The sequence below is a fragment of the Motacilla alba genome, chromosome 2 (assembly GCF_015832195.1).
Source record: "Motacilla alba alba isolate MOTALB_02 chromosome 2, Motacilla_alba_V1.0_pri, whole genome shotgun sequence".
NCBI classification, from domain to species: Eukaryota; Metazoa; Chordata; class Aves; order Passeriformes; family Motacillidae; genus Motacilla; species Motacilla alba.
The window spans coordinates 151,541,004-151,554,404 of record NC_052017.1 but is presented as its reverse complement, the minus strand read 5'-3'; the positions used below and the strand labels follow the sequence as shown (position 1 = coordinate 151,554,404).

At 49.6% G+C, this 13,401-nt stretch overlaps 1 protein-coding gene across 1 annotated transcript; it reads right to left on the bottom strand.

Moving 5' to 3' along the window:
• Nucleotides 1-292: 292 nt before the first annotated feature.
• Nucleotides 293-12,331, bottom strand: HGH1 (HGH1 homolog). Its single transcript, XM_038126961.1, has 6 exons — nucleotides 11,649-12,331; nucleotides 8,824-8,921; nucleotides 4,632-4,730; nucleotides 4,446-4,537; nucleotides 2,449-2,571; nucleotides 293-616 (listed from the first exon to the last, which is right to left on the bottom strand). Exons 1-6 carry the CDS (start codon nucleotides 12,329-12,331, stop codon nucleotides 467-469), a joined length of 1,245 nt encoding a protein of 414 aa, XP_037982889.1. The 3' UTR covers nucleotides 293-466.
• Nucleotides 12,332-13,401: the final 1,070 nt, after the last annotated feature.

The following is a 13,401-nucleotide window of genomic DNA, read 5'->3' as shown; positions in this document are numbered from 1 at the left end:
TGTCACCGTGGTGACCCCTGGGGACACGCTGTCCTTGAGCTGGCTCCTTGAGGACCCCACCGCGTCCCCAGAGCCCCTCCTGGTGACATTGCGGTGACATTGCAGTGACATTGCAGCGGTGTCACCTGGCTCCAGTGCCGCTCCTCCCGGTCCAGGCGGCGCAGGCGCTGCTCCAGAGGAGCCGAGGTTTCACTGTCACCACGGGGACCCTTGGGGACACGCTGTCCTTGAGCTGGCTCCTTGAGGACCCCGCCGTGTCCCCGGAGCCCCTCCTGGTGACATTGCGGCGGTGTCACCCGGCCGTCCCCTGGCTCCAGAGCTCCTCCTCGTCGCGGTCCAGGCGGCGCAGGCGCTGCTCCAGAGGAGCCGGAGGTTTCACTGTCACCACGGTGACCCTTGGGGACACGCTGTCCTTGTGGTGGCTCCTTGAGGACGCCGCCGTGTCCCTCCTGGTGACATTGCGGTGTCACCCGGCCGTCCCCTGCTGCTCCTGCTCCTTCCTCCACTGCTCCTCCTCCTCCTGGTCGAGGCGGCGCAGGCGCTGCTCCAGCTCCTCGGGCACCGCCACCTCCAGCAGGTTCTCCAGCCCCGCCCGCGGCTCGTCCCCGATCAGCACCTGGGGACACCCGCGAGCGTCACCCGACCCCGGGAGGGTCACTGACACGCCAGAAACTGACACCCAACCCCAGGAGTGTCACCCGACCCCCAGAAATGTCACTGTCACCCCAAAAAATGTCACGGTCACCCTGGAAATGACACCCAACCCCAGGAATGACACCCAACCCAAACACTGCCACAGTCACCCCAAACACTGACACAGCCACCCCAGGAATGACACCCAACCCCAGGAGTGTCACCAACCCTGGGAGTGTCACCAAAACCTCAAACACTGCCACAGTCACCCCAAAAACTGACACAGCCACTCCGGAAATGACACCCAACCCCAGGAGTGTCACCAAACCCCAGAAATGTCACCGATCACCCCACAACTGACACAGCCACCCCAGAAATGCCACCAAACCCCCAAAAATGTCACCGTCACCCCAGAAATGTCACTGTCACCCCAAAAACTGCCAGTCACCCCAGAAACGTCACCAAACCCCAGGAATGACACCGAACCCCAGGAAAGTCACCAAACCCCAGGAATGTCACCATCACCCCACTACTGACACAGCCACCCCAAAAACTGCCACAGTCACCCCAGAACTGCCATCGTCACCCCAGAAATGTCACCAAACCCCCAAAAACTGCCACAATCACCCCAGAAATGCCACCGTCACCCCAAAAACTGCCACCATCACCCCAAAAATGTCACCGTCACCCCAAAAACTGACAGTCACCCCAGAAATGCCACTGTCACCCCAAAACTGCCACTGCCACCCCAAATCTCACCCAGAACCCCCAGAAACTGCCAAAATCACCCCAAAAACTGACACAGCCACCCCAGAAATGTCACTGTCACCCCAAAACTGCCACCGTCACCCCAGAAATACCACCGTCACCCCAAAAACTGCCACTGTCACCCAAAAAATGTCACCAAACCCCCAAAACTGCCACAGTCACCCCAAAAGCTGCCACAATCACCCCAGAAATGCCACCGACACCCCAGAAATGTCACCAAACCCCCAAAAACTGACACAGCCACCCCAAAAATGTCACTGTCACCCCAAAAACTGCCACAATCACACAAAAAATGTCACCGTCACCCCACAACTGACACAGTCACCCCAGAAATGTCACAATCCTACAAAAAACCCAAAACTGTCACAGTCACCCCGACAACCCCCCAAATTCCACCCAGAAGCCCCAAACCTGCCACAATCACCCCAAAAACCCCAAAACTGCCAAAACCCCACCCAGAAGCCCCAAACCTCCCCGAATCCCACCCAAAATCCCACCCCAAACTCCCCAAACCCCACCAAAACACCCCAAATCCCACCCAAAACTCTCAAAATCCCACCCAAACTCCCAAATCCCACCCAAAGCCCACCCAGAGCCCCCAGACCTCCCCAAATCCCACCCAAAACCCTCAAAATTTCACCAAAAACTCCCAAAATCCCACCCAGAACCCCAAAAAGTCCCAAAACCCTCCCCAAATCCCACCCCAAACTCCCAAAACCCACCCCAAACCCCACCCAGAGCCCCCAAAACTCCCCAAACCCCACCCCAAACCACCCCAAATCCCACCCAAACCTCCCCACATCCCACCCCAAACCCCACCCAGAGACCCCAATATCGCCCCAAAATCCCACCCAAACCCCACCCCGAGTCCCCAAACCCCACCCCAAACTCCCAAACCCCACCCAGAGGCCCCAAAACTCCCTAAATCCCACCCCAAACTCCCCAAGTCCCACCAAAAACCCTCAAAATTTCACCAAACCTCCCCACATCCCACCCAAACCCCCAAATCTCCCCCAAACCCCACCCCAACCCCGAAAGCGGCGTCACCTGGATGAGCTTGTGGCAGGCGCTGAGCACCTCGGGGCGCGTCTCCCAGGCGTGCAGCCCCCGCAGCACCAGGTAGCACCCATGGGACCTCAGGTGCGCCCGGCCCGCCTTGGTGGCCGCCAGCTGCTCGGGGACACCGGGGACAACATTGGGGAACGCCGGGGGGTGGGGGTGGGGGGCAAAATTCCGCCAGGAAAACCCAAATTCGTCCAGGAAACCCCAAAATTCCTCAAGGAAACCCCAAAAATTCATCCAGGAAACCCCAAAATTCATCCAGGAAACCCCAAAATTCATCCAGGAAAACCCAAATTCGTCCAGGAAACCCCAAAAATTCATCCAGGAAACCCCAAATTCATTCAGGAAACCCCAAAATTCATCCAGGAAACCCCAAAATTCCTCAAGGAAACCCCAAAATTCATCCAGGAAAACCCAAATTCATTCAGGAAACCCCAAAATTCCTCAAAGGATCCCCAAAATTCCTGAAGGAAACCCAAAAATTCCTCAAGGAAACCACAAAATTCATCCAGGAAAACCCAAATTCATTCAGGAAACCCCAAAATTCACCCAGGAAACCCCAAAATTCATCAAAGGATCCCCAAAATTCCTGAAGGAAACCCAAAAATTCCTCAAGGAAACCACAAAATTTCTCAAGGAACTCAGTAATTCTTCACGGAATCCCAAAATTCCTCCAGGAAACGCCAAAATTCCTCCAGGAAAACCCAAAATTCCTCAAGGAAACCCCAAAATTCATCCAGGAAACCCCAAAATTCATCCAGGAAACCCCAAAATTCCTCAAGGAAAACCCAAAATTCATCAAGGAAACCCCAAAAACTCATCAAGAAAAGCCAAAATTCACCCAGGAACCCTAAAATTCATCAAGGAAGCCCCAAAATTTCTCAAGGAATCCCAAAATTCCTCCAGGAACCCCAAAATCCATCCAGGAAACACCAAAATTCCTCCAGGACACCCCAAAATTCATCCAGGAAGCCCCAAAATTTCTCAAGGAACTCAGTAATTCCTCACGGAATCCCAAAATTCCTCCAGGAAACCCCAAAATCCATCCAGGAAACCCCAAAATTCATCAAGGAAAAACCAAAATTCCTCCAGGAACCCCCAAAATTCCTCCAGAAAACCCCAAAATTCCTCAGAGGATCCCCAAAATTCATCAAGGAAACCCAAAAGTCATCAAGGAAACGCCAAAATTCATCCAGGAAACCCCAAAATTTCTCAAGGAACCCCAAAATTTATCCAGAAAACCCCAAAAATTCATCAAGGAAACCCCAAAATTCATCCAGGAAGCCCCAAAATTCCTCAAGGAATCCCAAAATTTCTCAAGGAACTCAGTAATTCCGGACAGAATCCCAAAATTCCTCCAGGAAACCCCAAAATTCATCAAGGAAGCCCAAAATTCCTCAAGGAAACCCAAAAATTCATCAAGAAAAGCCAAAATTCATCCAGGAAGCCCCGAAATTCCTTCAGGAAACCCCAAAAATTCATGAAGAAAGGCTAAAATTCATCCAGGAACCCCATAATTCATCCAGGAAACCCCAAAATCCATCCAGGAAACCCCAAAATTCATCAAGGAAACCCAAAAATTCCTCAAAGGACCCCCAAAATTCCTCAAGGAAACCCAAAATTCCTCCAGGAAACCACAAAATTTCATCCAGGAACTCCAAAATTCATGCAGGAAACCCCAAAATTCCTCAAGGAATCCCAAAATTCCTCCAGGAAACACCAAAATTCCTGAAGGAAACCCAAAAATTCCTGAAGGAAACCCAAAAATTCCTCAAGGAAACGCCAAAATTCATCAAGGAAACCCAAAAGTCATCAAGGAAACCCCAAAATTCATCCAGGAAACCCCAAAAACTCATCAAGAAAAGCCAAAATTCACCCAGGAACCCTAAAATTCCTTAAGGAAGCCCCAAAATTCCTTAAGGAAGCCCCAAAATTCCTGAAGGGCCCCCCAGAACGGCTCGAGGAAGCCCCAAACCGCGCACCAGCATCAGGGTTTCCAGCAGCATCTTGCGGATCTCCGGCTCCTCTTCGCGCCGGTGCTCGGGGGGCAGGTACTGCAGATCCAGGGGAAGCTCTGGAACACGAGGGGGACAAACCCCGTCGGGAAAGGGGGGAACGTTCGGGATATCCCCGAAAATCCCCCCGGGACTCCGGGAATTCCCACTCACGCTCCATCTCCTCCTCGGGGAGCTCCTCGGGGCCGGCCAGCGGCAGCAGCAGCGAGGGCAGCGCGTCCAGCTCGGGGCCCAGCAGGCGCTCGTGGTGCTCTGGGAATGCAGGGAGTTGGCCCCACGCGCCACCGATCCCCCCTTTGTCCTTTTCCCCAGTTCCCCCATTTGTCCTTTCCCCAATCCCCCATTTGTCCTTTCCCCAGTTCCCCCATTTGTCCTTTCCCCCAATCCCCCATTTGTCCTTTCCCCAATTCCCCCATTTGTCCTTTCCCCAATTCCCCCATTTGTCCTTTCCCCAATTCCCCCATTTGTCCTTTCCCCAATCCCCCATTTGTCCTTTCCCCAGTTCCCCCATTTGTCCTTTCCCCAGTTCCCCCATTTGTCCTTTCCCCAATTCCCCCATTTGTCCTTTCCCCAATTCCCCATTTGTCCTTTCCCCAATTCCCCCATTTGTCCTTCCCCCCAATCCCCCATTTGTCTTTTCCCCAGTTCCCCCATTTGTCCTTTTCCCCAATCCCCCATTTGTCCTTTCCCCAATTCCCCCATTTGTCCTTTCCCCAATTCCCCATTTGTCCTTTCCCCAATTCCCCCATTTGTCCTTTTCCCCCCAATTCCCCCATTTGTCTTTTCCCCAATTCCCCCATTTGTCCTTTCCCCAATCCCCATTTGTCCTTTCCCCAGTTCCCCCATTTGTCCTTTCCCCAATTCCCCCATTTGTCCTTCCCCCAATTCCCCATTTGTCCTTTCCCCAATTCCCCCATTTGTCCTTCCCCCCAATCCCCCATTTGTCTTTTCCCCAGTTCCCCATTTGTCCTTTTCCCCAATTCCCCCATTTGTCCTTTCCCCAATCCCCCATTTGTCCTTTCCCCAGTTCCCCCATTTGTCCTTTTCCCCAATTCCCCATTTGTCCTTCCCCCAATTCCCCATTTGTCCTTTCCCCAATCCCCCATTTGTCCTTTTCCCCAATTCCCCATTTGTCCTTTCCCCAATCCCCCATTTGTCCTTTTTTCCCCCAATTTCCCCCCATTTTCGCTTCTTTTTTCCCAATTTTTCCTCAACTTTTCCTTTTTTTTCCCCCAATTTTTCCCCATTTTTCCTTTTTTTCCCCCAATTTTCCCCATTTTCCTTTTTCCCCCCAATTTTCCCCCAATTTTTCCTTCTTTTTTTCCCATTTTTTTCCCAATTTTTTCCTCAAATTTTCCTTTCTTTTTCCCAATTTTCCCTATTTTTCCTTCTTTTTTCCCCCAATTTTTCCTTCTTTTTTCCCTTCTTTTTTCCCAATTTTTCCTCAAATTTTCCTTTTTCCCCCAATTCCCCCATTTGTCCTTTTTTCCCCAATTCCCCCATTTGTCCTTTTTCCCCCAATTTCCCCCCATTTTCGCTTCTTTTTTACCAATTTTTCCTCAACTTTTCCTTTTTTCCCCGATTTTTCCCCATTTTTCCTTTTTTCCCCCCAATTTTTCCCCATTTTTCCTTTTTTTTCCCCCAATTTTTTCCCCATTTTTGCTTCTTTTCCCCCGATTTCTCCCAATTTTTCCTATTTTCCTTTTTCCCCCCAATTTTCCCCCATTTTTGCTTCTTTTTTTCACAATTTTTCCCAATTTTTTCCTCAAATTTTCCTTTCTTTTCCCCAATTTTCCCTATCTTTTCCTTCTTTTATTCCCCATTTTTTCCTTCTTTTTTCCCCCAATTTCCCCCCATTTTTTCCTTCTTTTTCCCCCAATTTTTCCTTCTTTTTTCCTCATTTTTCCTTCTTTTTTCCCCAATTTTTTGCTTCTTTTTTATCCCCCCCATTTTCCCCAAGTTTTGCTTCTTTTCTCCCCAATTTTTGCTTCTATTTTTCCTCGATTTTTGCTTCTTTTTTTCCCAAATTTTTCCTTTTTTCCCCCAAATTTTCCCTGATTTTCCCCATTTTCCCCCAATTTTTGCTTCTTTTACCCCCCAATTTCCCAGTTTTCCCCTTCTTTTTTCCCCAATTTTTGCTTCATTTTTCCTCATTTTGCTTATTTTTCCCCAAATTTTCCTTCTTTTCCCCCCAATTTTCCCCATTTTTTCCTTTTTCCCCCCAATTTTCACCCAATTTTTCCTTCTTTTTTTCCCAATTTTTCCTTTGCTTTTCTCCCCAATTTTTGCTTCTTTTTCCCTCAATTTTTCCCCATTTTTCCCTTCTTTTTCCCCCATTTTTGCTTCTTTTTTCCCCAATTTTTGCTTCTTTGTTCCCTAATTTTTCCCAATTTTTCCTCAAATTTTCCTTTTTTCCCCCATTTTCCCCAATTATTGCTTTTTTTTCCCAATTTTTGCTTCTTTTTTCCCCAATTTTTCCCCATTTTTTGCTTCTTTTCTCCCCAATTTTTGCTTCTTTTTTCCCCTCAATTTCCCCCAATTTTTGCTTCTTTTTCCCCGATTTTTGCTTCTTTTTTTTCCCCTTTTTTCCCCTCAATTTTCCCCAATTTTTGCTTCTTTTTCCCCAATTCCCCCAACTTTTGCTTCTTTTTCTCCCCAATTTCCCCCAATTTTTCCTTCTATTTTTTCCCTCAATTTCCCCCAATTTTTCCTTCTTTTTTCCCCAATTTTTCCCAATTTTTGCCTCTTTTTTCTTTTCCCCCTTTTTTCCTTCTTTCATCTCAACCGCTCGTTCCCGGAATTTTGGGAACCTTTGGGTTTCTCCACCCCACACCCACAGGGACGGGAATTCCAGCCCGGAATTCCGTAAATTCCAGGGGAACGTTCCCGAAAATCCCAACCCAGAAACCCCACAGAGCCCAGAAACCCCACAAACCCCATAAACCCCACCAATCCCACCAATCCCATCAATCCCATCAATCCCATCAATCCCATCAATCCCATCAATCCCAGATTTCTACCGTGCTGGAAGCAGCAGCTCCTGAGCGCTCCAGCCCCATTCCCGATCCCATAAACCCCACAAATCCCATAAATCCCACAGACCCCACAGACCCCACGAACCCCACCAATCCCCACAAATCCCCAATCCCGACGCTCACGGTGCTGGAAGCAGCAGCTCCTGAGCGCTCCAGCCCCATTCCCGACCCCACAAACCCCACAGACCCCACAGACCTCACAAACCCCAGAAACCCCACAGACCCCACAAATCCCATAAAAGCAGGATTTTTACCGTGCTGGAAGCAGCAGCTCCTGAGTGCTCCAGCCCCATTCCCGATCCCATAAACCCCACAAATCCCACAAACCCCATAAAAGCGGGATTTTTACCGTGCTGGAAGCAGCAGATCCTGAGCGCTCCAGCCCCATTCCCGACCCCACAGACCCCACAGACCCCACCAATCCCAGGTTTTCACCGTGCTGGAAGCAGCAGCTCCTGAGCGCTCCAGCCCCATTCCCGATCCCATAAACCCCACAGACCCCACAGATCCCATAAAAGCGGGATTTTCACCGTGCTGGAAGCAGCAGCTCCTGAGCGCTCCAGCCCCATTCCCGATCCCACAGACCCCACAGACCCCACCAATCCCAGGTTTTCACCGTGCTGGAAGCAGCAGCTCCTGAGCACTCCAGCCCCATTCCCGATCCCACAGACCCCACAAACCCCACAGACCCCACAGACCCCACCAATCCCAGGTTTTCACCGTGCTGGAAGCAGCAGCTCCTGAGCGCTCCAGCCCCATTCCCATAAACCCCACAGACCCCACAGATCCCATAAAAGCGGGATTTTTACCATGCTGGAAGCAGCAGCTCCTGAGCGCTCCAGCCCCATTCCCGATCCCCCAATCCCACAAACCCCACAGACCCCACAGATCCCATAAAAGCGGGATTTTCACCGTGCTGGAAGCAGCAGCTCCTGAGCGCTCCATCCCCATTCCCGATCCCACAGACCCCACCAATCCCACAAACCCAGGTTTTCACCGTGCTGGAAGCAGCAGCTCCTGAGCACTCCAGCCCCATTCCCGATCCCACAGACCCCACAAACCCCACAGACCCCACAGACCCCACCAATCCCACAACCCCAGGTTCTGACCGTGCTGGAAGCAGCAGTTCCTGAGCGCTCCATCCCCAATCCCACAAACCCCACAGACCCCACAGACCCCACAGACCCCACCAACCCCAGGTTCTTACCGTGCTGGAAGCAGCAGTTCCTGAGCGCTCCAGCCCCATTCCCGATCCCCCAATCCCACAAACCCCACAAACCCCACAGATCCCACAAAAGCGGGATTCTTACCGTGCTGGAAGCAGCAGTTCCTGAGTGCGCCCAGCGCTCCTCTCCTCAGCCCGGTGTCGGGGCAGCGCAGCAGGGCCAGCAGCCGCCGCACGATGCGCCTGGGAAAATAAAAACATAAAAACCCCAAAAATCACAATCCGAGCTTTCTGAGCCACCTGCGAGGGCACAGGAACAACAGCTCTGCCCGGCGTGCACCGGGGAGAACAATCCCACAGAGACATGGACGGAAAACCAGAAACACCCACAAAAAACCACCAAAAAATCAGCAAAAAACTGCTAAAAATCACCAAAAATCCACCAAAAAAATCACCAAAAAATCACCAAAAAACTGCAAAAAATCACAAATAAATCACCCCAAAATCACATCAAAAACAGCCCAAAATCACCAGTGCAGCCTGCGTACACTGGAGAGAACAATCCCACAGAGACCCGGACGGAAAACGGGAGAAACAGCAGAAACACCAGGAAAAAACACCAAAAAACTGCAAAAAATCACCAAAAAAACTGCAAAAAATCACCAAAAAACTGCTAAAAATCACCAAAAAAACCCATCAAAAATCACCAAATACTGCCACAAAAATCAGCCCAAAATCACGAGTGCAGCTGCGTTGGCCAGAGAACACAATCCCACAGAGACACGGACGGAAAACGGGAGAAAAAGCAGAAACACCAGGAAAAAACACCAAAAAATCACCAAAAAACTGCAAAAAATCACAAAAAACTGCTAAAAATCACCAAAAAACTGCTAAAAATCACCAAAAACCTGCAAAAAATCCAAAAACCTGCAAAAAATCATCAAAAAATCACAAAAAAATCACAAAAAATCACAAAAAATCACATCAAAATCACGAGTGCAGCTGCGTTTGCCAGAGAACACAATCCCACAGAGACACGGACGGAAAACAGGAGAGAAACCAGAAACACCAGAAAAAAACACCAAAAAACTGCAAAAAATCACCAAAAAACTGCTAAAAATCACCAAAAACCCCACAAAAAATCACCAAAAAACCCCACAAAAAATCACCAAAAAATCATCAAAAAATCACCAAACAAAATCACAAAAAAATCACAAAAAATCACATCAAAATCACGAGTGCAGCTGCGTTTGCCAGAGAACACAATCCCAAAGAGACACGAACGGAAAACAGGAGAGAAACCAGAAACACCAGGAAAAACCACCAAAAAATCACCAAAAAACCTGCAAAAAATCACCAAAAATCCACCAAAAAATCACCCCAAAATCACGAGTGCAGCTGCGTTTGCCAGAGAGAACAGTCCCACAGAGACACGGACGGAAAACCAGAAACACCCACAAAAAAACACCAAAAAACTGAAAAAACCCACAAAAAATCACAGAAAACCTGCTAAAAATCACCAAAAAAATCACCAAAAAACTGCAAGAAATCACCAAAAAATCCCCCCAAAATCACCCCAGCTCTGCCCTGCGTTATCCGGAGAGAACAGCCCCACAGAGACACGGACAGAAAACAGGAGAAAAACCAGAAACACCGGAAAAACCAGAAAAAAAATCAAAAACCTGCAAAAAATCACCAAAAAACTGCAAAAAAGCACCACAAAATCACGAGTGCAGCTGCGTTCACCAGAGAGAACAATCCCACAGAGACACGAACAGAGAACATGAGAAAAAGCAGAAAACCACAAAAAATCACCAAAAAAACCGCTAAAAATCACCAAAAACCTGCAAAAAATCACAAAAAAATCACCAAAAAATCACAAAAAAATCACATCAAAATCACCAGTGCAGCTGCGTTTGCCAGAGAACACAATCCCACAGAGACACGGACGGAAAACAGGAGAGAAACCAGAAACACCAGAAAAAAACACCAAAAAACTGCAAAAAATCACCAAAAAACTGCTAAAAATCACCAAAAACCCCACAAAAAATCACCAAAAAACTGCAAAAAATCACCAAAACCCACAAAAAATCACCAAAAAACCCACATCAAAATCACCAAAAAACTGCAAAAAATCAACAAAAAACCGCAAGAAAAATCACCAAAAAACTGCTAAAAATCACCCCAAAACCACCATAAAAATCAGCCCGAAATCACAACTGCAGCCGCGCTTGCCAAAGAACACCATCCCACAGAGAGACTGAAACCAGAAAAGAAAACAGGAGAAAAATTAGAAAAATCAGGAAAAAATAATCAAAACCTGCTAGAAAATCATTTAAAACCCCCTAAAAATCACCAAAAAACCACCAAAAAAATCACCAAAAAATCCCCAAAAAGCCACGAACAAATTGCTAAAAAATCACCAAAAAAACCCACTAAAAAACTGCAAAAAATCGCCCCAAAATCATAAAATATTGACAAAAAATCCCCAAAAATTCGAACTGAAAATGGCATTGTGTGTAATAGAAAAACAACAATGCAAATGCTCCGTGACACAAAACAGTAACTACAACTACCTTTATATTTTATTGTATATACACATTTTAATTGCTATTTCTACATTCTAATATAGAGAAATAATTACATCTTTATAGATTATAATTAAATTGTGAAACGCAAACGTGAAAGCCACCAATTAAAAACAACCGTAATTAACAAAAATGAACGATGACGGCCTGAAAGGTAAAAAAACCGTTATCCCAATAGCGGAATAATAGAGAAATAGAAAGAATGGAATAAGAATATAATAGTGGAAATAAACGCAAATCAGCGCCTCCCAAGAGGCACAAACCTCCCCAAAAAAATCCCAGAGCACGAAACTCCTCCCGCCATCCCTTTCCGCCCCCATTTCATATAAAAATAAAACACTTGAAGAGACACAGAGTTCGAGTCCCGGGTTGCGGCGCTCACCCCGTGGGCTCCAGCAGCGCTTGGCGGCCCTCGGGGGCCTGGCTGAGGTTGCAGAGCAGCGCCCCGAGCTCCGCCGGCGGCCGCGCCGCGCTCAGCGCCCGCAGCAGCGGCGCCTCGGGCGCGGGGCCCAGCGCCCGCAGCACCCGCGGAGCGGCGGCGGCGGCGCGGCTCAGGTTGGCCAGCACCCCGCACGCCGCTCCGCAGCTGGGCAGCAGCGCAACGAGCGAAGGGACCGCGGCCAGGAGCGGCTCCAGCGCGGCCGGCTCCGAGGACGCGTTCACCAGCGCGGCCAAGGCCGGGCGCGACCCACGCGAGGCCGAGGCGGCCAGGGCGGACAAGGCCGCCAAGGCCGCGGGGTGTTCCGCCAGCAGCGCCCGGCCCGAGGCGCTGCCCGACAGCGCCAGGGCGGCCTCGGCCGCTTCGGCAGCGGCGGGGGAGGACGGGCGGAGCAGCGCCGTGAGCTCCGAGAGCGCCGCGGCCGCTCCGGCGTCCGGCTCCTCCGCGGCCGCGGCCTGCTCCGTGGCCGCCGCCATGGCGGCGTCGCTTGGCGACGGCGAGACGGGCGGGCGCAGCGGCCAATCGGCGCCGCGGGTGCGCGGAGGTGGAGGCGATGAGCCAATGGCGTGCGGCGATGCTGCCGGGAAGGCGTGACGGGAAGGGAGGGTTGTACGGAAAAGCGCCATGAGGGTTTCCGCACGCGGGGACGATTAGGCCGCGGAAGCCATTAGGGCACAAAACACGGAGCGGGCCGGTGCCGCCGAGGCCATGTCCGCCCGCGGGGCCTCGGCCGCCACCGGTACCGGTACCGGCTTCGGCTCCGGCTCTGCCGTCCCCTCCCGTGCCGCCATGGTCGGGGCGCAAGATGGCGGCATCGCCTGGCAACCACCCTGATGGACGGACTGAGCAGCCAATCAGCGGCGCGAATCGCGGGGCGGGAAAGAGACCGACCAATGGGGTGCGGCTGTGGTGCCGGAAGGGGTGGGGCTTTTGCAAACAGGGATGGCGACCAAACCCTTGGGGACATCAAAGCCTTGGGGACAGCAAACCCTGAATGTCACCAAACCCTTGGGGACACCAAGCCCTCAGTGCCACCAAACCCTTGGGGACACCAAGCCCTCAGTGCCACCAAACCCTTGGAAAAAGGATTTTTCCCATGAATAAAAGGAGTTTTCCTTCGATTAAAGGAATTTTCCAACGGATAAAGGGATTTTTCCAACGGATAAAGGGATTTTTCCCATGGCCAAAGGGACATTCCGATGGACAAAGGGATCTTTCCATGGATAAAGGGATTTTTCCCATGGATAAAAGATTTTTTTTCCAATGAATAAAGGGATTTTTAGCATGGATGAAGGGATTTTTTCCATGAATAAATGGAATTTTCCCAAGAATAAAGGGATCTTTCCATGGATAAAGGCATTTTCCCCATAAATAAAGGGATTTTTCCAATAAATAAAGGCATTTTCCAATGGATAAAGGCTTTTTTTCCCATAAATAAAGGGATATTCCCATGGATAAAGGGATTTTTCCCATAAATAAAGGGATATTCTCATGGATAAAGGGATTTTCCCATGGATAAAGGGATTTTTCCCATGGATAAAGGGATTTTTCCAAAGAATAAAGGGATTTTTCTCATGAATAAAGGGATTTTTCCAATAGATAGAGGGATATTTGAATGGATAAAGGGATATCCCCATGGATAAATGGATTTTTCCAATGAACAAAGGGATTTTTCCCATGGATAAAGATATTTTAC